The sequence below is a fragment of the Nymphaea colorata genome, chromosome 2 (assembly GCF_008831285.2).
Source record: "Nymphaea colorata isolate Beijing-Zhang1983 chromosome 2, ASM883128v2, whole genome shotgun sequence".
NCBI lineage: Eukaryota > Viridiplantae > Streptophyta > Magnoliopsida > Nymphaeales > Nymphaeaceae > Nymphaea > Nymphaea colorata.
The window spans coordinates 16,286,701-16,313,251 of NC_045139.1; the positions used below are offsets into that span (position 1 = coordinate 16,286,701).

At 40.0% G+C, this 26,551-nt stretch overlaps 5 protein-coding genes across 5 annotated transcripts; all 5 read right to left on the minus strand.

Annotated features, from left to right (window-relative positions):
* Positions 1–7,624: 7,624 nt before the first annotated feature.
* LOC116248252 (kunitz trypsin inhibitor 5-like) lies at positions 7,625–9,123 on the minus strand. Its single transcript, XM_031620931.2, has one exon. The coding sequence runs from the start codon at positions 8,831–8,833 to the stop codon at positions 7,982–7,984; it is 852 nt and encodes a 283-aa protein (XP_031476791.1). The 5' UTR covers positions 8,834–9,123; the 3' UTR covers positions 7,625–7,981.
* A 7,207-nt stretch (positions 9,124–16,330) lies between these two features.
* On the minus strand, positions 16,331–17,119 carry LOC116248813 (miraculin-like). The gene has a single exon (XM_031621793.2). The coding sequence runs from the start codon at positions 17,100–17,102 to the stop codon at positions 16,488–16,490; it is 615 nt and encodes a 204-aa protein (XP_031477653.1). The 5' UTR covers positions 17,103–17,119; the 3' UTR covers positions 16,331–16,487.
* A 1,841-nt stretch (positions 17,120–18,960) lies between these two features.
* On the minus strand, positions 18,961–19,919 carry LOC116248698 (kunitz trypsin inhibitor 5-like). Its single transcript, XM_031621632.2, has one exon. It carries the CDS (start codon positions 19,796–19,798, stop codon positions 19,115–19,117), a length of 684 nt encoding a protein of 227 aa, XP_031477492.1. The 5' UTR covers positions 19,799–19,919; the 3' UTR covers positions 18,961–19,114.
* Positions 19,920–21,959: 2,040 nt separating this feature from the next.
* Positions 21,960–22,589, minus strand: LOC116247460 (miraculin-like). The gene has a single exon (XM_031619641.1). The coding sequence runs from the start codon at positions 22,587–22,589 to the stop codon at positions 21,960–21,962; it is 630 nt and encodes a 209-aa protein (XP_031475501.1).
* A 2,047-nt stretch (positions 22,590–24,636) lies between these two features.
* LOC116247461 (kunitz trypsin inhibitor 5-like) lies at positions 24,637–25,233 on the minus strand. Its single transcript, XM_031619642.1, has one exon. It carries the CDS (start codon positions 25,231–25,233, stop codon positions 24,637–24,639), a length of 597 nt encoding a protein of 198 aa, XP_031475502.1.
* Positions 25,234–26,551: the final 1,318 nt, after the last annotated feature.

Consider the following 26,551-nt stretch of genomic DNA (forward strand, 5'->3'; position numbering starts at 1 on the left):
GATCGCCGAGGTTTTACGGAAGCAAGAGGGGCGCACCGATACACACGGTAACGCTTTGCGTCGGTGGCGTAAGGCCAATCGGGCGATGGTTAGTGGTTGCCTGTCGTGCCTGCTGTCTCGTTTTGTTGTTGGTTGGCGTTGGTGTCGCTGAGTTTCATCCTTCTCTGGCTGGCAAAAACATAGGCCAAGTTATTGAATAACAAGAGCGAACGTGGCATCACCGAACAAAGCAAGCTGAAGTCCGTTTTTCACGGGCATCGCCACTTTCCTGAAAATATCTCCACTTTCGTCCCTCGGATCTTTATGGGTAAAGTTGGGCATCAGGTCAGGGTTGGTTAACTCAAAACCTAACAAAGTCAGACTTGGGTTGGCTCAAAGCCCTTGTCTACAGCTCGCATAGTTATCGGGTAGACTTAACTGTCAATTTTATACCCATCGGGTATATAGTTTGATGTTTACTCACATTTAAAATTTTTAATATTTTAAGAACCTTTAGGGATGTCGAGTTTTTGGTGTCGTCGGTGACACATAAAGAGTTTTTTATTAAGTGAGCTGATTGTTAATGTCATTTGCAAAGATTATATATCAAGAAAGAGAAGCAATGCAGAAAGATAATATATATATATATATATATATTCAGTCTAAACTCAGTTCATCAGGAATCGAGTACTCAGTTTATTCATCACCAATCGAATACCCAACATTCCCATCAGATACCCGATCTGTTGCACATCGATATTAGTGGGATTGCGTCGTGAGGGGGAAAAACATGTAGGATTGAGAAAAAGAGTTTTAAAGTTGTAAATATCATTATGTCTATGGTAAATAATGCGATCTTAGGCTTTGCTTTCTCAATGAGCTAATCATGTACGGGCTTCTTGACTAATCAGACCAAAGCTTAAGAAGAAAAGCTGCTTCTATTCGTTTACCAGCCAATAAGGTAAGCAGCCTTCAGATTTCGGCAAGATCCTTAATTTTATTATCTCTTGCATTTTCGTTGACTTCAAAATATTGCGTCAGTAGGGTTGTACCTCAAGAGATTTTAAAGTTCAAGTCAAAAAGTTGGAAGCCCACCTGCCGGAGTTCATTGGAAGGTGTTGATGGGCGTGAGCCTAACTCTAGCACCCTTCCTGTAAAAGCGTTGACAAAGAAGCACGGGTGGCTCTAATTCTAAAGAAGCGCTACAGGTTTTTGAATTTTGTTGATATATGTCAAAGGTCTAAAGTCTGCGTTGTGAGGAAAAATTAGGTTTTCGTGTTTGGCAGGCGGAATACATGAAACTAGAAAGCCAATTGGAATCAGAGGTAAACCCAAGTCTCCATCATCGACTCAAATGCAATGCAGAAATGGGCCTCAATACATCCAAGCGATCTGTTACCCAACTTCATTTACATTGTTCCATTGGCCTTCGCAGACTACAGCAGTGGCCATGCTGCGTTCATTAACAGCAACGCTTATATTGTATAATATTTTTCACATTCACTTCCACACAAACACAAATGTACATTATATATATGAATGTATCTATGTATGAGGAAAAGTTGATCCAGTCTTAGTTTGAGTCGGATTTATGAATTTTAACTTGGCGAGGATGCTCATAGAGGCTCTTAGACTTGCCAGAGAGGGTTTGGTGGACATGTTGTTTCCCTATTGTCGGTACATCAGAACCGGTCCGAGCAGGTCAAGGATGCCATTGAATTGTGGCATCACTCAAGAATTTTCTGCACTCTACGTCAGGTAGAACACGACCGTGTGGTTCGACTACTGAAATTGCCTCAGGGATTGTGAACAGATTGTTTTCTGGGGCAGGAGTGCTATGGCAGGACTCTGCAGCCTATTTGAACATGGATGATTATATTTTCTTGAGTCCCGTGTTCTGCGGAAGTTAATTGAAATGGTCTCCAACTCAGTTCATGAGATCACTCTGAAAGCTAACAATGAGCAATAGAAAGCTAACGCTCTGATATTTTCCTTTTCTGGACCATGATTCAAGACTGAGAAAGTGAGCATTCGACATGGTATGCTTTCCAAGGACATGATCGTCTACTACGCAGGATGTAGACTGGTTATAGATCCTTGTGTTTGTAAATAGTATACAACCTTTTCTTCGGTTTTGTTTGTATTCTTTCATGCTTTTCAATAAAGAGAATCCCCCACTAGAAAGAAGGGTGGAGAGAATGGTCGTCGAAGGACAAAAAGAAAAAGAAAAGAAAAAGGTGAGGGAGTGAAAGAGAGTGAAAGAACCAGTCTGAAAATGAGATTGGTTGAACTCATCATGTAGACCGACGACTGAGTAGATAAAAACAGTACGTAGACTCAGTACATAAGAACAACGTACTCATGAAATATGTACTGATGACTGAGTAAATACGAACAATCTGTAGACGGATTCTAAGTCAACTTATATGTCAGATTGAATGGTGGCACGTGCAAAGTCATATATATATATATATATAGACAGGCATTGTAGCTTGATCATCATTTCTTTGAAACATTTTTTTGCCTTTTGGTGACGAGTAAGTGCCAACCCTTTGGGGGAGCCGAAAGTATAATATAAAGATCTCCCTCTCTCACACTGTTGGCGAGGCCTTGGACTTGGTGGTGGGGAGTGAAGTTCAAGAGTAATGCCGGCGTTCGTAAGAGCAATGTCCAGACAACCTAGATTTGTCAATTAATATGGAAAAATATCAGCGACCTTATCTACTCCATCTCCATGTTCATGCTTCCAGCTGACAAATTTTGAGATCGAATCCTTTGCCTTTCTTTTGGCAGAGCGCATTATTTTATAAATCAAGTGGTGAAATACTTCAGCATCGACGGAGACGGGTTCATTCTGCATGCGTTCACGATTATACCCATGCCGGCTGGTTTGTCAAAGGCAGTGGAATGTAGTCGCCGTAAAAATTGATTGTTAAAAGTAGAAAATTATTTTAAAAGCGCTGCCAATTCAAGCTGATCGGATGAAGTTTTCGTAAGATTAATTGCTAAAGTAAAAAAATGATTCTAAAAGTGCTAATTCGGGCTGATCTGGTCTGCCTCATTAGTCATTATCACTTGGCAGAAAGATAAGGCTTCAAGCCAATATTGGCAATACTCATAGACACTGTTTTTTCTATTAAACTATAAAGTTCATACTTTCTTTGTGCTCTTCATTACCAACTGGATGTCACAGGTTTGTCCTTTTGAATCGCACCAAGACAACCTAGCAGTCCAGCCCTTGCTAGGGAAGGGACCGATCACTTTGTCGGGTTTGATCCAAACGAATCTAGCGAGATTAAGTTTCATCAAATGTGAAACCGATTAGGAAATCACTATGAGCTCATCAGTCTGAACGATGGGAGCTCAAGAACGAGATGCCTTATCATGTTTGTTGGCAAATATAGATCTCTCCTTCATTTTAAAGAAACAGAGCTCAAACTTGATTAGGCACAATGAAGAGAACTTAACTCATGTCCTTTAACTTCATGAAGTCTTGGACAATGAGAGAGTCAAAACTTGATTCAGAGTTGTTGAGTCCTTAGGGGAATCCGATAAAACCCTAAGGTCTTGTCTTCGTACCTCCAAGGTTCTGTCTTGCTTTAGAGTTTGAGTGGACTTATAGTACATTTTTCAACTCATGTGTCAAGTTTGTTACCGTTTACCTTACAAATGAGCAACACACCAGAGCATGACAGTGATCAAGAGATTTAGACCTCAAAACCTATGAATGTGAGCCACCTTACCACCCCATTGTAATACCTTGGGTATAGTTGAAAGATAAACCTTCATTCAAGGAACCATTTTAATTTTCACCCATAACTCCAGCACCATATTTGTTTTCTGATGTAGGACCTTATTTTTGCTATTAAACACTTATGCCGCCTTCTAATTTTGTTATTCCAAATTGATTTTTTTTTTCCTCAAAAAAAAAGGGGTTACCGTTGTTTCTTGTTCAATTTGATTGTACCGAGGGAAAGTAAAAAAAAAAAAATCAGAATCTTCATAGAAAAAAAAGTGAAATATCGTACGGGTATTTGGTAATCGTTAAATATCACACTGAAATGAAATTTTCTCAAAATTAACATGGTGACGCACTATGATCTTAAGAAAAGTTCCTCAAACCTTTGAATTCGGATGGAAAAAAACTTCACGTTCACGTTCTCGACATCGAAAACGACGGTGCAGTACTACTATTCTTGGCATGCCTGGTTGTTTGCTTGTATGGATCGGAACATATAATTGGGGTTTCACCTCAACTAGCAGAACGAATGGCCCTGGTTGATGTTTAGATCAAAATGTAAATTCAGACACTGTGAATAAATATTGGCCGGTGGCCACGCCAAAATAGTTTTTTTAGGAAGGTGCATTCACGTTTTAATCCATCCAAATTTTAGAAGGTGGAGAGGGCCATTTTGCTATTGTAATTGTAAACGTTAGTATTATTAGATTTTAGGTGGTCCATGGGGGCCCCGTGTAAAATTTGTGAGTTACTATTCATGTTTGTTGGAATTTTATCATGTCCATATAATGGTCCACAATTCAAACGTACAAGTTTAAAACATTAGTAAAAAAGAAGCAACACGATTTTTGAATGTGCAAATGAGAATTTTATGACCTCAACATCTTAAAACTTGCTTCTTTTATTCATTCACTCGTTTGCATTTGCGTAAAACATAAAATATTGACTGAAATGGTCGTATCAGCACTAAACTAGATTTTTTTGATGGATGCCATTCTCATATGAGCCGCCGATCTTTTAAGTTGGAAAAAACATAGAAACAAAGAGCCAGAAAAAACAAATCAAGATATTTTACCTTCTTTTTGGAGGGTATTTTTATCTCTTTAAATACAGCTTCGTTTCTTTTTTTGTTTTTACAGTTTGATCTCCACCGTTTAATCTTCTTGAAATCAAACTCATTCGGTTTCCATTATATACATATATATACCCTCTTAACAAATCATATATTAAAAAATTTGAATCGTGGGGTTCATGAGACACTGCAATCTGAGACCGCGTTTAGAATCATCTGTACTGAGAAGAAACGACGTGATCGTCCCACTTGATTGTTGTCGTTCAAAGGGCGGCTTATCTGTTTTTCTGCCACTTGTAGTCAACTCACACGCCATCGTTTACCTCATTCTCCCGTCCAACCTAGATACCAACTGTACTCTTCACCTGCGCTCGAATTTCCAATTCCACGCGTTATCCTGCTGCTATTGTACGAATCCAAAGAGCCAGTGATCATGAACTCTCTGCTCCTTTTCTATTGGAGATATATGTTCTCCTCGATCCCCACTCTACCGTTGCTGCACTGCATCTGCGTTCCCACAGTGCTCCCCATCGTAAATCATTAAGCAAGAGGGCGATGAAGGAGAGTTTTGGCTCCATCGAATTTTAAACATGATCAATGACTATGAACACTTTGACATCTAGATCGCAGGTTGCTACATATAATTCAATGTACGACTTTGAATAGATGCTTCACAAGTGACAAACTTTGAATGATTACATTGTATTGATTGGCTCACTCAGTAAAAGATTGTAATCTTCAAATTTTGTAACTGGCTCACTCAGTAAAGGATTGTAATCTTCAAATCTTTGAGGTCTCTCTCTCCTGATTATCTTTTCGGGAGAGAGGCTAGATTCAGACGATCGAGCATAACTTTTGCAATCTTAACATCTACTCGACAGTTAATATTTTAATTTTTATGTGAAGGAAGACGGACACGGTTGTTTTGAGTTGTTTAACTTTGATTAGACTTAGTAAGCGAATTGAATAACTTGTTTAACGTGTGAAGACATTGATTAAATTAGTCAATTTTTTTATACGTAAATGTGGCGTTTCCTATGAAGTCAAAAGTGACAGGTCAAATCATACCAAATGCGGAGTAAAATCAGAACATTTTAGTCGAAATGATTTGATTTAAAGTATGTTGTGATATACATCATAGATAGGCTAGCCAGATTGGATAAAAGTTGGCACCTTCCTATGCTTGGCGTCGTGAAAGGGGCCCAACAAGAAAATGTGCACATATATCAAGGTTATGCATCTATGCATGCATTTCATACATCGCCATGCTTTATGGTGGACACATAATGAGAGGGATGCCTTCTGCAAACTGACAACATGAGAAAAAATATCTCACAATGAATTCGCTTTGTGGATCAATAATTCAACCTGTGAAAGATTTTTTGGTCGAGTGTTCCTCTTGACCCACTTGCCTTAAGTCCTTTTGTTGTATTCTTTTTGTAACCTGGACGCCATGTACTTTTGCTCCCTAAGGCGTTAACCCTTTTTCTTTACTCTCTTCATAGTTCAACCACATGTATCCACAGATGGTTTTACATTTCTCAATGAAAATGACAAACTTAATTTGTTCAACACATTGTTCTCGCCACAAGGAAAACTGCTTTTTAATTTTTGCTTCAAACACACTTCATCCGTGGACTTTTGGGCCCTAAGTGAAAGCATTGATGTTTGTGGAGCCACTTGATCCTAAGCACATAAGAAGCTGCCTGTTGTATTAGAATATTATCATGTATGTTCTTCTAACTTTAAGGTGCAATAGTCGGAATCGAGGTTGGTAATATGCCATTCTTTGTTTCAAACTCATGTAGCAACAACCTTCTATACTACAACATAGGGTCATTGATATGCAATAGATATTATCATATATGTTCTTCTAACCTTAAGGGCGCAACAGTCGGAGTGGATTGGTAATATTGTTTCGAACTCTCGTGACATCAATCCTCTATAGTACAAGAGGGGGTCACCGATATGCAATATATATTATCAAATATGTTCTTCTAACTTTAAAGGCGCAATAGTTCGGGTGGAGGTTGGTAATATGTCAGTCTTTGTTTCGAACTCTCGTAGCATCAACACTCTATAATTAGAAGAGGTAATCATCGATTTATAAGTTGAAGCATAACAAGATCATCACCTCAAGGCATCAAAAGTAACGTTGAACTTATAGAAATAGAGAAAGACTTTGGCTTTCACTTGGGCGGTGGGAATAGTCTCCGGCTTACGCGTAACTTTAACCGTGCTAGGCAATCTTGTAAACTAGAGTTTGGCAAATCCCTACTGGATCATCTCATAATTGAGATGTGAATTACTCTGGTATGGATCGAACTTGGACTTCCTTCAACTTGAATTGTTAAGTTTATATTCCTTCAGAATGCAAGTTGACTAAGTTTGTGATTTTGCCACTGGAAAAGGGAAAAGAGGTCATGTGTTGAAGCATTTGTATGGGTCTAAGACATCTTAAATCGAAGCCAAGTGGCTACATACAAGCAGCTAGCCCATCATTGACGGCGTTATATATATATATATATTGAGAATTCATGTAACGTAGCTGAATTTTGAGCCTCAAACTAATAATACAACCGGATAGACTTCTTCCGGTGAATATCTGGGAAGTACATTCGGAAATTAAAGCTACCTAAGTTAGTGATCAAAGCGAAGTGAAAAAAATAGATAAATTAAAAAATTTACTTGAAGAGAACATGAAACTTTGGACAGGAAAAGGGACGTATATATATATATATATATATATATATATATATATATATATATATATATATATATATATATACGCCAATACGTACTTGATGTAAAAAGTAAATGAAAAGAATCAAACGTAAAGAATAAGTGTGAATAGATGAAGAAGGGAACAAAGTCCAGAGAAAGAAAAATCCAATCTTCCTTCCATGGGACCATTACAATAGCACTCTGCCTTTCACCTTACCTTTTGTTTTTCTGCGTGAGGCCAACGAAGAGAGGCTCCCACAGTACTCGCTGTACATCGATAAGCCCCCACTAGCAAGATCCCTTAAGATTTTGCAGCCTGTGGATTCAACGAGGTGCTTCTCATCATTTCACGGTAATCGAATATATATACCAGAACTTCTTCTTCGTCGAACTGGATTGCACAATTAATTACTTTGGACTCGAGGAATTTTAATCTATACAAGACAGCGTGATTGATCGGCGTCCGATCAACGCCGGAACCTCTTGAATTTCACGGTCAGGGGGCGGCCACCTAAGACCAGCCACCGATCATAGACGTCACGGTAGACGCCGAGATCTCCACAGACGGCGTCCTCCTGTCGACATGTCTCGCAGACGCCGGGGCAGAACACTAGCTTATAGTTGTCGCCATCTTTCTCTATCTTGAACCAGTTGTTGGTGGTGGCGGGCCCCGGGTTTCCTACCATCCCGCCGAGCCTCACGAACCGCTGGCCGGACACCTTGTCCACCGGAGCCAACGTCCACACCGGCTTCTCCGGACAGGTGTTCGACTCGTAGAACTCGATGTTGAGGTCCGTCGAGAGCCGAACCGTCTTCGCGCCGTCGACCGGCGCGAAGTTCACGAGTATGCCGTCGCTGAAGGCGGGCGGCGCTTGCTTGACGTACATGGGACACCAGGTGCCGTTGCGGGAGCCGGAGAAGAAGCCGCGGAGGCGGTCCTTCTGAATCGGCACCATGTAGTATCGCGCGCCGGAGTTGAGCTGCCTGCCGTCGAGGTCAAGCACCGGCTGGCGGGTCTCCCGGCCGAGGGCGCCTCTCGAGACGAGGAAGAGAACCCCCAGCGAGAAGACCGCGGCCAATATGGTGCTCCTTAGTACTCTGGTGTCAGGCTCGGGCCTTTTGCCCGCTTTCCCCGAAGCGCTCCTCTTGATGCAGCCGCGCGGCGTCCATTGGCACCTCGGCGATTGCGGCTTCCTGCTGCTCTTCTTAGCGAGCCCTTCTCTCCCCCCGGCGAGGATGAGGAAGAGGGTCTTCTGCAACATGGTTCCTGCGTTATGGAGCATGTTTAATCTGCAGAGAGGTGAGGTCTGCTCCTCCATGGAATGAATTATTGGAGAATGGTCGCTTATCTTATAGGCAGCCGGCCTTGTAAACGAGTTGCCGTGAAGCTTTGTCACCTACTGCCATTGTCGAAGTCAAAATCGAGGTTTTTTAATCTTCTTGCCACAAACAAGGGGATAGCCATGGGTGGTTTTTGAAAGGTCAGGTTCCTTTACTGGACCGTTGATGACGCGACCGGATGAAGATGGACGGTGGATGGAGGGGAGGGTTAATGGGTGCGGAAATCTCCGCCGTCCGCGCCGTCATGGTTTTCAGAAACAGTGGCTAGGTTTGGTAGGAGGAGTTCTTGCAGTCGGGCGTTAGGCGAGGCCGTTTGAACTTATTGAAAGGGACGAAGTTTGTATGGCCGCGTCCGAACAGAGGGGCTACGTTCGGTCAGTGTCCGCACGCCAGCAACTTTCTGTTTTGCGCTTTTACCTACCCCCAAATTTTCATCCTAAGGGATGATTTTTATTATTGTTTAATAAGCGACTATATATATATATAAATATGACTATATAAATAAGCCACCATAACACTCAAGATATCATCCTTTATATATATATATATATATATATATATTAACAGCCGAGTAGCCATCCACTTTAATAATGTTTTCTAAAGTTTAAAGCGTCAAACCCCGAAATTTGGATTTATCGAAGACCAAAATTATGGCAAACTGTGCAACAAAACCAGTCCCGAAGATATCTTCCTTCTGTTTTTTTTTTTTGTTTGTTTTAAATAAAAAGGCGATTTAACAGGATGCCAGGAACTACCGTATTTGTAAATGCAATCGAACGAGAGCTAAGTAAGATTTCGGTTAAGTAATAGTTGAAAAGGATAAAATTGTAATATACTGTTAAGAAGCGCTGTTATCTTTTTTCACTTACAAGCTTTTGTTTTCTAGTTTTCAAGAAAATTACGACCACTTTTAAGAAATCACCAATATATATATATATAAGAGAATATTTTTCCTGGGTCTACTTTCCCACTTATAATGGGAAGAATATTCCATATAACCAGCAATGGCATTTTAGTTATTTCTTACTTATAGTACATGGTTCCGTGTTAAGACCCCTAATGTAGTTAGGTTGAAAATCACATTCACATTCATATGCATGCTTAGTCAACCGCTCATATTTGGATCGGATATATCTTTAATCATATTCGTTTTTCAAATATTCACATAAAGTCGAATAAAAAAAAAAGTCATACATGAATCCGAATCCAAAATCTGATTTTACAATCCAAATCCTATTTTTATATTTATATCTAAATCCAGATCCAAATTTTGAACCAGATTTTACCAATTTTCAAAATTTAATAGTATTTGATACATGATATTTATCTGAAAATAAATCCGATTTGCTTCCGTGTTCTAATCCAATCGAATATTTATGTATATTCGAATTTGACTCTGAATTTGATCATATGCCATTTATTAAATCCGAATCCAATCCGATTTCTTGATCGAACATTTTTTTTATATTCGATTTTTTTTTTATCGAATCGATAGATATCTTATTCAAATCGAATATATTGACATACCTAATATGCCTCTACATCCAAAATAGACCTCATCTGGCTAGCCCGAACCCGAATCCAAATGAAAAGGCCTCTATGTCATAGTCGACCTTAGCTACGCAAAATATAGCTGCGGCCTCGAGATTTTAATTTTGTGCGAAATCCAATTCGCGAAGAGATCCTAGATTTGGAATAAGGTGAAATACATGCTAAAAAAATTTTTAAAAAATTTTAGTTTGGCTGATGTAAAAATTTTGAGAAAGATAATTCGACCCTTGTAAGGAAAAATTCCTGACTCATATTCATTGAACATCCGGATCAGTAAAAGCCAAACTCAATGAAGAAATGAAAGGGAAGTCAAGCTTGTGGATTTCGAAGCCCGGACTTGGTATTAAGCATCGTATCCAGACCTTAGTCTCTGACCAAATCCAAGCACGCGTAGGTGCTTCTTGAGGATCATTGGAAGCTTCATTAAAGTAAATATTATTTGTCTGACCTCCACAAGTGCACATTTGGACTCGGTCTTTAACTTGGAATATAACGGATAAGATGGTTTGAATAATCACCAATACCTACTCTTTGGGCCACATGAAAATGGCCTGCTTCTCTACACAGTCCAAAAGACTCTTTAAGGAGATGGAAAATTCTTGTTCCCAATTCTCAAAGAAGGAAAAAAGTGATGATATATGGCACTTAAAGTAGTTTAGTAGTCAATCGAGAAGATTCCTTCTCTCTCTCTCTCTCTCATTCATGCAATTGAAAACAACTAATTTAATTTGCTCCTACAACAATTAACACTTTTTCCTTCCAATCTAAGTTGCAAGATCTTTTGTTTAAACAAACTGGGGATCTTAGTAGCATTCATATCAAATCCATGCTATATGTAGAAAACCATGGATTTGAGGTTGGATTATCATTGCGGATCTCAAATCCAATGTGAAATAAACATAGGTTGGGGTTTGGATCTGTTCTGTTTGTTCTCTGCATCAGAAACTCCAAGTCTGGAAGGAGTCGTGTTTGAGGGCTTATGCCTGCTTAAGCGTAAGCAAGGGATCAACAGCCACATAAACAAATTAAATATGACCATATTTAATGCTTAAGAGAAGCTAACGACTGGGCTAGATTTCACAATGAAAACAATGCTTTATTTAATTTTGACGAACAATTCTTTGTTCAATATAACCTATTAATCTTGGTAATATGGATAATTATCATATCATATCACATGGTCATATCAATTGTATTGAACTTGACCGCGGAAGGGACGGCCACCAAGGAGCAACCACGCGGCCAAGTCCTGCTTGTAGTCGTCCCCTTCTGTCTCTATCCTGACCAGTTGTTCATCGTCTCCAGCCCAGGCTTTCCGATCACCCCACCGTACCTCACCAACCTCCGGCCGGTTGCTCGGCCGGTCGGTGCTGAGGTTCAGGCCGGCTTCTCCGGGCATGGTTTCCACAATACAAACCATGTGGGCAGATTCTTTTTGTTAATTTAGTTTATTGTTCATCATTTTTTTCTCAAATTTTTTTCAAGATATAAAGCTGTTTTTGATACTGAGATGATCTTCTGTCAATGTTTCAACTTACCCACTAACTTACTTATCAGTACATTTTCACATCTTCTTTTTAACTGCATATTCTCTCCTCTAGATAAAAAACTTTACACCATGATGTAGAGATTAGAATTGGTAAGACGAATTCGTGTAACGCCTTCAGTAGATTTGTCACCACCAAAAATGCGGAGTTTCTTTTTTCCGGGGTCGAACATTTCAAGTACATTCTTGACGCGAGTTTGCTGCAAGTAATGAATGACAAGCAATTCTCCACCGTTAATATATACTTTTTTAATGCGTGCGGCCTGCTGGAGACCACCGGATTCAACAAGGAACTGATGGGGAGGTCAAATCTGTGGATCCAAGCCCGGACTCGGTACTAAGTGCTGAATCCAATCCAGCGTCCAAGTCAAGACCAAATCTAAAGACTGCCCAAATCCAAGCACACGTGCATGGCGGATCATTATCAGACTCACGAATAATTGAAGACCTGGTTAACTAAATTCGATTTGATTGGACTTAGGAATGCCAAAATATTCATCGACTTAGATCCAACTCATCGTATATGATCTTAATGATCTAGAATATATATAAAATTTATATTTATTTGGGCCCTTGTTAAAATTTTGAAATTATAGTTTGAAATAAAAAAAAAAAAATTGGCTCCGCTCGTGCGGCGCTGCTCATTCTGATAGTGAAGGCCGAGATCTGTGCAGTCCACCTTACACACGTCTTGCATACACTGAGGCAGGCAGGATAAGTACTTGTAGTTGTTCCTTTCTTTCTCAATCCTAAACCCGTTGTTCACTGTTTCTGGCCCTGGCTTACCGATCTTGCCGGTCCGGTGGCTCGGTCGACGGTCGGCGGTAAGGTCCACATCGGCTTCTCCGGCCAGGGGTTCCACTCTTGAAACTCGACGTTCAGGTCCGTCGAAAGCCGAACCGATTTCATGTCAGTGAGGGGCCAAAAATGTGCTGCTGTGCTTATTGGTCCTGCATATTCATCTTGGCAGATGAATTTTGGACACTGATATGTGCCTTTGGTGCGATATTCGGAATGAGGCCGCCATGGTCATCCTCTACGACGGGCATTATAAACTAGCGGGCACCTTACTGGCGCCGGTCGAGGCTAAGACTAATGAGAAAATGGCCGACAAGGTTTTTCCCTTTCCTTTTCTAGTTCTGCTTTGAGTTGATGGTGGAAAGAGTGGAGATGTAGACCTATCATGGACACCATGAATCAACTATAGCGATTGATCAATACTGTACACACTGAAGATGAAATTAAGTCAGCGGTCTATAACTACTACTGGCTGGCAATTGATATTAACTAAGTCGAGCGATTTACACCACTGGATTTCTCAAGAACGGTTTAGATTGGAAAGTGGGGAGGCCAATTTTTTTTTTTTTGGTTGCTTACGATCGAGTGTGAATGTGGAGCATCTTCGTTTGAGATTTTCTTGATATTGCTTGGCGAGTTTAGTCTTCTGAAAAAACAATTAGCCGTTTTTGCTAGCGAGCTGCAGAAACCAGGAGCCATGAACTCCACTACACGAAGGCTTGTACTTTCATGCCATCCCTTCACGAAATGGTCAATAACTGATGCATTTGACCGGTCGCCGAACCTTATATCTTGCAGTTGGTAAGCCGTTCTAGTCAGTGGTCTCCGTCACTGGTTTGGGTGGTATAAGCATCATGTCACTTAGTACTAATGTAATTAGACTAATGTACTAAGTTGTATTAAGGGCCTTATACCTACCCTCTAATGTGGTCCCAACCTTTGCAACGCTTTAAAAGTTTAATTTCATTTCTGAAATTAAAAAAACATTAGGGATATATAAATGAAATTGTTAAGTGATTGATTTTTCTAGTTCCTAACATTTTTTGGGCTATAACTAAACCTGCTATAGTGGAAGTTATCGTAACATTTGATATCAAGGTTAGTTAACACTCCAACTTAAGGATCCACACATAAAAATGTGTCTGCTTTATAGGGGGTGGATTGTAATACCTACAAATTTTATTCTCGTATCTAATACTATAAAGAATCTTATGGAACATGTAAATGATGTTTTTAAGTGATTGGTTATGTTGGTTCCTAGCTCTTTAAGGAGGAAAGTAATTGTTAAAGGATTGGTTAGGATCCGCCAGTCCATGATCCTAAGCCCGGCATGGGAGTAGACTGAGTTGCTTCTCACTGGTAGGATATCCTTCCTTCTCAATTGAATAAAAAAAAAAAACTTAAAAATCCATCTCTTCCTTTCATGGAAAAGCATAGTCCTTTCTAAGCTTCGGCCTTTTCCTACTTTAATGGGGCATGACAAAAATTAGTTTCTAAGCTTCGGTCTTTTCTCACGGTTGTGCTCGAATTGTAGGTGATGGGTCAACAACCTTGTTTTGAAAAAATAAATGGCTCAGGGATAAGTCCTTACTTGAGCGCTGTAATGTTAATTTGTTTGAGGAGGAACATACTAAACATGTTAAGGACTATGTTTGTAACAATAATTGGAGTGAGCAGTTGTTAACACTTTTGCCAGCTGATATTAGGGAACAACTTTCATTTGTGCAACTTCAACAAGATGAGCAACATAAGAATTTTTGGCAAGTTTCAACTGATGGCAAATTCTCTCTTCCTTCTGCTTATAAATTGCTTATTATTGGTGTTCACACACATGGCATCTGGTATAAACTATGGAAACTAGATATTCTCCCTTGGGTAACTTCTTTATTTGGTTATTATTTTAAAATCGTCTTCTTACTAGATCTGCTTGTGTACATCAGAATATTTTGACTACTACAGTTTGTTTACGGTGTGGTGCTCTTGAAGAAAATACTTTGCATGTCCTCCGAGATTGTAGTTCTTATCAAGTTATATGGGCTGGCTATCTTCATGGGGCTAAATTGTTGGAGTTTAATACAACTACTTTGGAGGTTTGGCTTTGGCTGAGGAATAATATTTCTAGGCATCGCTTTTGGTTAACAATATGATTCATTGGTCTATTTTCTTTTGCTTCGCTTGTTGGCATATTTGACAGTGGCGAAATCAACTTGTATTTGAAGAAGATTTTTCTTGGCCTGATGATGTTTTATTTCGCATAGCTACTTCTATTGGGGAGTTTAAAAACCATATGACTCAACTTCAATTATCCCAACGAAAAGTTCAAACCTTCATTGCATGGATGTCACCTCCCTTGGGTTTTGTTAAGTTAAATGTTGATGCGGCTGCTAGAACAAATCTAAGAGACTTAGCGGCTGGTGGTTTATTTCACAATGATAATAGAGAATGGTTATTGGGCTTCACTTGTCGTGCAAATTATGATCATATAACTAAGTTTGAACTTATTGCTATTCTTAATGGTTTGAAATTGGCTTGGGAGCGTGGTTTTCGTAAAGTTATTGTTCAATCAGATTCTTTGTTAGCTGTGAACAAAGTTCTAAAGGACCTGCAACCTCATGATCCTTTATTCCAGATAGTTGAACAGTGTCAAGAATTGCTGAGATGTAATTGGGAGTGTCTCTTATGTCATATGTACAGAGAAGCTAATATGTATGCAGATTTTCTTGCTTCATAGGTTTTTCAAGGATTTTTGGAGTGACCATTCTTACCAATCCACCTGGTCATTTGCATCGATTGATTGAGGATGATCTAATTGGTGTAGCTCGACCTCGTGCTATAGTTAGTTAATCCGGTTCTAAACCGCTCCTTTGTACAAAAAAAAAAAAACTGGCTTTAGATACAACAGTATAACCATTTCATCATTTTTTAAATGTTTTTAGATAAATTTTTACCTATTTTATTGTGAAATACATAAACATGTGAAAATTTACCTTTTAGAAAGCCATTCCCTTGTTTACTTAAGGAAGCCTTTTAAAAGTGAGCTAAAGCCCGTAATGTTGTAAAACTTGGTCAACCGACCGATAATTGGTCACGATATATATTAAAACGGTGTTTTGCAAAATGTAGACGAAAAGATGTATTAATAAAAAAAACAAAGTATAAAATATCTTTTGAAGTTAGTTAAAATTTTGTATGTGGAACTCTTGAATCTGCTATACAATTGAATTCGTCGCTAACAACTATATCTGAACCAGCCAGTCTTAGGCGAGTACATAAAATTGGTACTAAGGTAAAAATGAAAAAAGAAAATGGATCAAAAGCCCCCTAAACTGATTTCAGTATGCTTCAGATGATCAACGGATTAATTAATTATCAAAATGTAATATAACTCGCCCTGTGTTTTTGGTCATTTGAACTCATTACCTGAACTAGAAATCGAGCTACTGAAAATGTCATCAACGACAAAAATGGTGAATCCCAGCTCTTATAATTCCAAACGGAGAGGACAAAAATACATACGAATGCAAAAACTAGCTTAAAGGAAAACAAAGTCTGTAGTCTGCACTGAAACTTCAACATGCACAATATTTTATAACAAAGTCTGTAGTCTGCACTGAAAGTTCAACACGTACAATATTTTATTCAAGTCATCAAACGGCCTAATATCATGGCGTTTGCTTATTCATGATCAACACTAATGTCGATCAAACTTGGTAACGGATATAATTCATATCATATGATCAAGTCTTTGGCAACCTTTGGAACTTCACGGCAAACGGACTGCCACCAAGAACCAACCATCGCTGCCCATCCTGATAGTGGATGCCAAGATCTTCACAGACCGCCTTACACGTCTTGCAGACACTCGGGCAGAAGACCAGCTTGTAGTTGTCCCCTGATTTCTCTATCCTGAACCAGTTGTTCACCGTCTCCGGCCCCGGTTTTCCGATCATCCCCCCGTACCTCACCATCCTTTTGCCGGTAGCTGGGTCGGTCGATGGTAAGGTCCAGATCGGCTTCTCCGGGCAGGGGTTCCACTCGTGGAACTCGACGTTCATGTCCGTCGACAGCCGAACCGAACCCATGCCATCGACGGGCCAAAAAGATGCTGGGGTGCTTGTCGGGAATTTATTTTCATCTTGGCAGATGAATTTTGGACACGTATACGTGCCTTTGATGCGATACTCGGATTCCAGGCCGCCGTAGGCATCGTCTACGACGGGCATTATATAGTAGCGGGCAGTACGGGATCTCAGCGGGTTACCGTCGGTATCAAATATCCGGCCCGGTAAGGCCGCGGCCTCGCCGGTGGAGGCTAGGAAGAAGAGAGTTGCTATCGAGAAGATGGCCAACATGGCTTTCTCCTTTCCTTTTCTTGTCTTGCTTCGAGATGACGGGAAAGAGTGGAGATTCAGAGCTTTTATAGACTCCACCAATGAATGGTAGCGATTCAACACTGTGGCTAGAGACTGAAATTAAAAGCGACATTTTCTAAAAGATCTTCGCATTACGGCTGTTATATTAGTCGTAAAGAATCAAGATCAAAGTCAGTGGTCTATAGCAAGTAGTGGCCGGAAAATGAGGTAACTAAGTCAATCGGTTCACAATTGGATTTCCGAAAGAACGGTTTAGATTGGATCGTTGGGAGGTCAAATTTTTGTTGCTAGCTAGGCGCGTGCACTGAATGTGCTGTCTCTCCTCAGTTTCAGAGATTCTTGAGGTTTCTTGGCAGTGAGTGTAGTCTTCAAAAACCATTGACCTGTGCTAGATTCCAGCGGAAACGGGGGGCAGGAAACTCCACTGCGTGAAATGAAAGCTTCACGTCCTTCATGAAAGCTGTAGGAAGGCAGCAATCGTCCATGAAGTGCTCTATCTTGACTGGTCGTCGGCGGGCCATTGATGAGTCGATAAGCTTATCCGTCTCGGCCTTATATGGACAAGAGCTTAGTTCCTGGCTTATCCATAGTTTTCCGTGTATACGGCTTGTCCTTTTATTTATTAACCTAAAATTACCTGATTCTCCGTTACCAGACATTTCCTTTCTCAGCAAAAGAATTGTTGGCATGCTGAAAAAGAGGAATGGATGGCAGAAGACTAATGTGATGAAAAATTTCTTCAAGGACAAAAACACAAAACTTTTATGTATCTTCTAATTTATAGGCTTAATTTTGGGAAAATTTCACCAAGTTTGATTTCGACGCTGTTTACTTAAACACGTTGATGATGCCAAGAATCACCACCCAATCCTCATCTTGGTGGAGCCACTCGCTAACTGGTGTGGGCAATTGCCCACATAAAATTTGCCAAAGAGCGGGCCCGGAATAAAATTTGTCAAACAAGTCGGTGATGCCATCCAATGTGCATACTAAATATTATTTAACACATGTTTTCGACTTAACTTATTCCGACGGCTCATGTGGTTGAGGCTGACGATGGAATGCGCAAAGTCCAAAGTGACAGTTAGGATTAATTTGTAAAGAGAAAAAGGAAAAGTTTTTTTTTGTATATACGGGAATTTGAAAAATGTTAAAGTTAAGCATTTTTAAGCTGAGGCAAAACCCGAAAATTCTAGCTAAGAGGCACTTTATATAAAATTAAAAAAGAACACTAATGTATAAATGAATTCATAAATGTCAATGAATATAAGAAAAATTTTAGAATCCATGTTGTCTACGCGAAGCCTTTCTCCGGCCCTGTTTTTGAGTATTTATTAGAACTCTTTCGGCGATTGCTGCTTGCTTATCTGGAAGAGGATCTAATGCCATGAAATTGAACTACGCGCTACCATTTACTTCATTAAGCGTTGATCCTTTCTTTGTCAGTACCCGTAAGTTTGAAACGGTTCCATAATTTAAACTTACGCACTGTTCACGCAAACCCAACTACAGCACGAATCATCACTAGCTAACTCCTAGAAGCCAATCTATAAATTTATTCTTTGATCAAGGAAGACGTTTTTAATTAATCTTATTCTGAGAATTTACGGTCAATTATTCCTCACACCTAGCAAATCTTACGCCTAATTTGAAATATCAATGATTGGAATGGCAACTATTACCGAGTAACCGAATTGATTATGATAAGTCCACAAGGCCATCCACATGGTTTCATTCCACTGAAGAAATTATGTGCTCGAAGTTGAAGGTTTTCATTAGGATTCGGCAGGGATGCTCAATTTAGTCTCATAAGTTCCAAATTCAGATTCAGCGAGCATATGATGCAGGACTTTTATTTTCATTAATCAGAAACGAAACAGACCACTCCATTGCAGTCATTAAACAGTTTCTCTAATACTAGAGAGGTGCTGTAAATTTCTGAAACTTTTTTCCAACGCATATCTGGGCATTCTACATGAAGGCTTGACAGATCACTGCTTCTTGAATTTCACGGCGAAAGTCCGGCCACCTAAGACAAACCAACGATCATCGCCCTCAGCATGGACGCCGAGATCTCTGCAAGGAACCTTGCACGTTTTACAGACGCCGGGGCAGAAGACCATCTTGTAGCTGTCCCCTGATTTCTCTATCCTGAACCAATTGTTCACCGTGCTCGGACCAGGGTTCCCCAACACCCCGCCGTACTTCACGTACCTCCTGCCGGTTGCTGCGGCCGGTGGAGCCAAGGTCCAGATCGGCTGCTCGGGGCAGAGGTTCGACTCGAAGAACTCGACGTTCATGTCGGTCGAGAGACGGATGGTCTTGGAGCCGTCGACCGGCACGAAGTTGGCAGTAATCCCGTCAAGCAGAGCGGACGGAGCTTGTCGGATGTACATGGGGCAGACAGTGAAGTTGCGGGGACCGGAGTATAAGCCGCCGAAAGTGTCCTTCCGAACCGGCATTATGTGGTAGCGAGTGCCAACGTCGAGTACGTTACCGTCGATGTCGAGTACCGGAGCCGGAGAGGCTCCGGCAGCGCCGGCGGCAATCAGGAGAAGGATGACAAGTGAAGCAAAGAGAGGGGACATGTTCGTTGTTGGTTTCCAACGAGATTTGGTTGATTGGGTGAGATGAGGAATCAGATTAGAGGTCGTTTTATAGCGTGGTGATGGCATGCGCTCGGACGAGTGATTGAAAGTCAATGGCTTCAAATGTCGGCAACGATAAGCATGAGCAAAATTACCGGTTTTTCGTTAGTCAAAAACCGGAGAGTTGATCGGAAAATTGCTGTCTGAAAACTCCTGATCATCCTTCACCGCTTTCTTCTGCCGTCTAAATTATATCTTATGAATGGTTTTATTGTATTTGATATATATTTATATATATACATATAATTGACGCGGCGGGGGTAGGTCTCATAATTGACAATTGATAAATATCGTAACAGTGGGACCCTGAACTGTTTATTGCAGTTCGGACAAAAAAAAGTCTCGTCAGCTCATCTTGGCTCTAATCTTTTTGCAGCTACCAAAATCAAAATAAAAAATAAAAAAAGAACTTATGATTAAATCGTGAAGTGGTCTACCCTTATTTTTATAATATACAACGTACGGTCAAAGAAGGCGTTGGTCATGGTTTTATTTACTAATGCTTAATTACAAAAATATGAAGAATAAGTAAATACGAAAACTATGTTATCTGATTCCTGCCATTAATTTAATTCAATGCCTTCGGAAGTGCTATGTGTAGAAATCACCTTCTTAAAAAAAATAATTGACAAATGCTACTTCGATTCTCAAAAAGTTAGTTACTAAATGACCCCCTTAACTAGTTTTTCTTATATATATTAATTTTGCTCCGCGATGAAGTGATGTAGAGTTCATAAGATGGATTTGTATATTAAGGGCCTTCCGATTTGTCACTAAAAATCTGTTTTACATTTAGAATTTTCATGATTTTTCATTAATACTTTCATGTGCACGTACTGTGCGGATTGCTCATCTGTGTAACGATTTTTTTTTTTACTATTTACTAAAATGCGTTGGTGATTAGCTTTAGCTCCGGACCAATCCAGTCAAACTCAACCTGGAACCGAGGGGAGATGTCAAGGCTCTAGATTTCTCAGCTTGGATACAGTACTAATTAGTCAAGACTCTCGATTTTCTAAGCTTGGATACGGTATTTAATCCTAACCGGTGACCACGTCAAATCCAAATCTAATCCGGTCCAAATCATTAGAGCCTGAATCCATACCTGGTTAACATGAATATGGTTTCGCTGGGCTTAATCAAGCAAAATCTGAAACATTCGATTGAAATAGATCAATGATCTAGGCTGAGGACTATTATCGTTAGGGATGTCAACGGATCAGCTTCAGATCAGATATATCCTTAATCATATCCACTTTGTTGGATATTCAAATATTCAGATTCAAATTCGAATAAAAAAAAAGTCATATCCAAATCATCTAAAATGTGATTTTACAATCTGAATGTGGTTTTTATATTTATATCTGAATCCGATTCTTGAACCAGATTTTGCCAATTTTCAAATTTTGATATCATTAGATACATGATATTTGTCTAAAAATGAATCCGATCCGAATCCATTCAAACATTTATGTATATCCAAATCCGAATCCAATTGGATGCCATCTATAAAATCCGAATCCAATCGGATGCCATCTATAAAATCCGAATCCGATCAGATTTCTTAATTCGATATTGAATTTTTTTCCATATCGATTTTTCGGATCAATTTGGTCGAATATGCAATTCAAATCAGATATATTGACATGCGTCTTTTTCCTTTCGCCTTGCTTTTCAGGGGTCAAGGGTTGCTTAATTCATCGTGATTTAGATGGGAAGCGTGACACCGATTAACAGCGGCGTAAAATAGTAGTATTTACAGAAATCAAACTAATGGTAGCTTACTAATTATGCTACACCTCTCTCTCGAGACCACCAACTAGCATTAGCATAGGCATTAGGCATAAAGGATGTCGAGACTAAGGTTCAACTCTCCTTGGCATTACTACTTAGGTTTTGAACTCACCAACTGAACTAGGAACCGAGAGTTGGCTACTTCAGATGTCATGAATTCACAAAAATGCGAACGAGCCATGACCACGAAAGCAAATACGAATGGAAAAATGAGCTCAACAAGGAATGCTTTCTTGTATTTGAGAAGCCCACAACAAAATGATGCTTTATTTAAGTAAGTTTTGAGGCAAAAGCCAAGGAAACAGTAGCCATGAAAGAGAACATAATACCGTGGCTTTTGCTTATTCTAGTGTGGCATACATTAATCTCTGTAACACGCATTCATATTCATCAGCTACTTTGAAAATCTTTTGAACTTGACCTCAAAGGGACGTCCACCAAGAACCAACCACCGCTGCCCATTCTGGTAGTAAAGGCCGAGATCTGCACAGGCCGCCTTGCACGTCTTGCACACACTGGGGCAGAAGACCAACTTGTAGTTCTTTCCAGATTGCTGTATTCTGAACCAGTTGTTCACCGTCTCCGGCCCCGCATTCCCGATCACCCCACCGTATCTCACCATCCTCTGGCCGGTGGCTCGGTCGGTCGCCGGTAAGGTCCAGATCGGCTTCTCCGGGCAGGGGTTCCACTCGTGGAACTCGACGTTCAGGTCCGTCGCAAGCCGAACCGAACTCCTGCCATCGACGGGCCAGAAAGAAGCGGTTACACCATCCAAGGTCGAGTAATCTTCTTGGCTGATGAATTTTGGGCACTCGTAGGTGCCATTGGTGCGATACTCGGCAGTCAGGCCGCCGTAGTTATCCTGTACAACGGGCGATATGTAGTACTTGGCTGTACGGGATTTCAGCGGGTTACCGTCGGTGTCAAGTATCCGGCCTGGTAGGGCCGCTGCCTCGCCGGTCGAGACCAGGAGGAAGAGAGCTGCCAGTGAGAAGATGACCAACATGCTTGTTTTTTTCGCCATTGCTTGTTTTGGTTGGAGATGACGGGTGAAAGACTGGAGGTTCTGAGATTTTATAGACTCCACGAATCAATTGTAGCGATTAGAAAATGAGATTTCTAAAAGATCGGAATATAGCTAGTGGTGGCCGGAAACTAAGGCGATCGGTTCACACCATTGGATTTCCAAAGGAACGATTCAGATTGGATCGTCGGGAGGTCAAATTTTTAGGCGGGCGCATTGAATGTGCAGTTTTGTGTTGACCATTCAAAAACCATTGGCCTGTCGGGGACTGCCGAAACAGGGGGCTGGAAACTGATCCACCGTGTGAAAGCTCGTAGTAATTTCACGTCCCTCCATAAAAACTGTAGGAGATGGCAGCTGTACAATGAGTGATCTATTTTGACTGGTCGGCCATTAATCTGTGGATGCTCTGCTTTATATGGGAAAAAGCAGTCCCTGCCTCATCCGTAATTTCCCCGGTGTACTTTTCCTGAAACTTTTGTCTCCTTCACTGGCAGCCATTTCCTCATCCGGACTTCATTATAATCCACCATTTATTGGGCCGACTTAATTGGATTTGGACTTAATTGGATTTGGACTTAGTTTTAAACTCAAACTTCAAATGCAGCGACACCCAATATTAACTTTGTCAACGGATTAGATTTGAATTGAATATACCTTTAACTATTCCTATCTTTTTGGATATTTACATTCTCATTCAAATATGACAAAAGAAAAGTAATATCTGAGCCCAAATCCAAAATCTAATTTCATAATTGCATTACTAAGTGAATCTGAATTTTTCAACGAATTTGGCTACCATTGAATGTAGAAAAACTATTTAAAACTAAAATATCAGACTCAATACGAATCTAAATCTGAATCCTTTTGGATATTTATGTATATTGAAATCCAATAAATCAATTGTCATTTCTTAAATCTGAATCTAATCCATTTTCTTAATTGGATGTTACATTTCTTTTTCATATCTGATGTTTTTTTATCCTTATCCGCACGCTAAACTCACATGACCAATTGATTCTCATGCACAAGAGCATTTGTATGGTTCCAAATTTCCAAGTATTACTATTTACTATATCAACTAGATGGGCCATTCCAACAACCGAATGCGCGTCGCAAGTTTTTGTTTATTGTGGAAATAGCAGATGCATCCATGATCAAAACCCACGATACTTTTCACATTAATTTATTGTGAGAACTTCATCTTCGAGTTCATCAAGTCCGCAGTCCGTCCACGGATTTGAAATTTGCAGGTTCAAGATCTGCTCTTCGCTAAGCCAAGGATCTCGAGATCCACAATTATCAAACGTTGCCTCAACATTATCAGTAGTACTCCTTGATGAGACGGCGATGCAAGGAAGAGATACAGGGTTTATTTTCTCTTCAGATTCTTTAAAATTATTTTTTATTTGTATAGACTGATATGCGGCTTACCATTCTGTTTCTTTTACGACATTGGTCTACATCCTTATTCTATGTGCTTCCGGAATCTTATTAATCTGATCGTCAAGATGGCTTCCAACTATAGATCTGAAGCCACATGCAAAAAATCATTAGCATCTTCAGTAGAATAAACTATTCTATCTAGCATTGCGAGTGCTTTTAAAGGCCAAGCCAAGGTAGTGTGTTCTGCTTTTCAAAAAAGCACTAATGCCAACTACAACATTAAAAGGATTGCTTGAAATTGACTAAAGGATGAGCTAATAACATTTAAAGTTGGGAGTGCTTGATTTTTTTTTATGAGCTAATGCCAACTATAAGATTTAAAGAAGGGAGTGCTTTGACTCTCTCCAAAAAAAATGACACTGTTAATTTGTTGAGGAACCACGCGTTCTGTTCTTAATACTGCAGAAGAATACGTGTGACGATGAACAATCGTTACATCACAAGATTCTTATTTTTCATTATTCAGAAAGAAAATAACAACTCCGTTACAGTAAGAAAGGAGCGTTCAGTAACTTAAAGTTTCCGTAACAGAGAGATGCAGAAAATTTATGAAATTTTTTTCGTACGTATATCTGGGCATTCAACATGAGGCCCTGACGCATCACTGCTTCTTGAACTTGACGGCGAAAGTCCGGCCACCTAAAACAAACCAACGATCATTGCCCTCGGCATGGACGCCCAGATCTCTGCAAGGAACCTTGCACGCCTTGCAGACGCCGGGGCAGAAGACCATCTTGTAGTTGTCCCCTGATTTCTCTATCCTGAACCAATTGTTCACCGTGTTCGGACCAGGGTTCCCCAACACCCCGCCGTACTTCACGTATCTCATGCCCGTTGCAGCGTCCGGCGGAGCCAAGGTCCAGATCGGCTGCTCAGGGCAGCGGTTGGACTCGAAGAACTCGACGTTCATGTCGGTCGAGAGACGGATGGTTTTGGAGCCGTCGACTGGCACGAAGTTGGCAGTAATTCCTTCAAGCATAGCGTAGGGAGCTTGTTGGATGTACATGGGGCAGAACATGTCGTTGCGGCGACCGGAGTATAAGCCGCCGAATCTGTCCTTCACGACCGGCATTATGTGGTAGCGAGTGCCGACGTCGAGTACATTACCGTCGATGTCGAGTACCGGCGCCGGGAAGGCTCCGGCAGCGCCGGCGGAAATCAGGAGAAGGATGGCAAGTGATGCAAAGATGGGGGACATGTTTGTTATTGGATTCCAATTAGTGATTGGGTGAGATGAGGAATTAAGTAAGAGAGCGTTTTATAACGTGATGAAGCTTGACATGTGCTAGGACGAGTAGCTGAAAGTCAATGGCGAGAAACGTCGGCAAGGATAAGGATGCGCAAAGTAGCCGGTTTCTTGGTGAGTCAAAAACCGGCGAGTTGATCGGAAAATTGCTGTCTGAAGGCTCCTGATCATCCTTCGCCGCTTTCTTCTCCATATTTAAATCAAATTTCATGAGTGGTTTTATTTTACTTTTTCTTTTTTTTGGAAAGTTTAACTATAATATATATATATATAAATATAAAAAATATATTTTAGAATCATTGTTCATCTTATAAAAATTATATGCATGAATAAAACAGATGATTCGCTATAAAAATATCGTAACAGTAGGACCATGAACTGTATATACGAGGCTGGGACAAAAAAGTCTAGTCAGCCCCTCTTTGTCTCTAACTGAAGTAGTCCAGCGAATGTAAAGCCAATGGTAGCAGAAATTCCGTGTTATTTTGGAACTTGGTGTTCCATGAGGGCTGCTGTTGTTCAGAATGTCAACAAATCGAATTCGAATTGGACATATACATTAGCATATCCATCTTTTCAGATATTTATATATTGAGATTTGAATTCTTAATCAAATGCGGATGAAGAACCAATAACATATCTGAATCCAAAAGCTAAACTAATAATCTGAATCTGATCTTTAGACCAAATCCAAACTATCTTATAGAAAATAGAGTATATGATATTTATCAAACCCGAATCCAATAAAATGCCATTTCTTATATCGGAATTCTTAATTCACATATCAAATTTGTTATCACATATCGAATGTAATCTAACGTTACGATGCCAAACAATGCAGTCTTCTAATTAAACAAACGTCCTCGTAAGTTGAAATGATTCCAAATTTATACCAATGTAAATCCGAGTACAGCACGAATTCAGAGTACGGGCTAGCTCTGAGCTATACAACGATTCCTTCAAGAAAGATCAAATATTAAATAAGAACACATGCTTAACTCTTATTTTAAGAATTTACACTCATTAAATTCCTTTCACCGAAGAAATCCTATGTAACATTCTAAGTATTATGGATTGGAAATCCTGCTATTACTAAATACAGCCATGATGAGTTTACGAAAGATGGGATCCAAAGTTCCAACCACATGGTTTCATTCGATTGAAGAAATATGCACAAACTTAAAAAGGATATATTTGAAGATCTCTTTTTATGTGTGGCACACAATGTAAACAAATACAGAATTTTACGATTACGTGAAAAAAACCGATT

Coding starts and splice junctions, on each gene's coding strand:
- LOC116248252 (XM_031620931.2), bottom strand. CDS start 8,833: ATGGAGGAGCAGACCTCACCTCTCTGCAGATTAAACATGCTCCATAAC.
- LOC116248813 (XM_031621793.2), bottom strand. CDS start 17,102: ATGTTGGCCATCTTCTCGATAGCAACTCTCTTCTTCCTAGCCTCCACC.
- LOC116248698 (XM_031621632.2), bottom strand. CDS start 19,798: ATGCCATCACCACGCTATAAAACGACCTCTAATCTGATTCCTCATCTC.
- LOC116247460 (XM_031619641.1), bottom strand. CDS start 22,589: ATGGCGAAAAAAACAAGCATGTTGGTCATCTTCTCACTGGCAGCTCTC.
- LOC116247461 (XM_031619642.1), bottom strand. CDS start 25,233: ATGTCCCCCATCTTTGCATCACTTGCCATCCTTCTCCTGATTTCCGCC.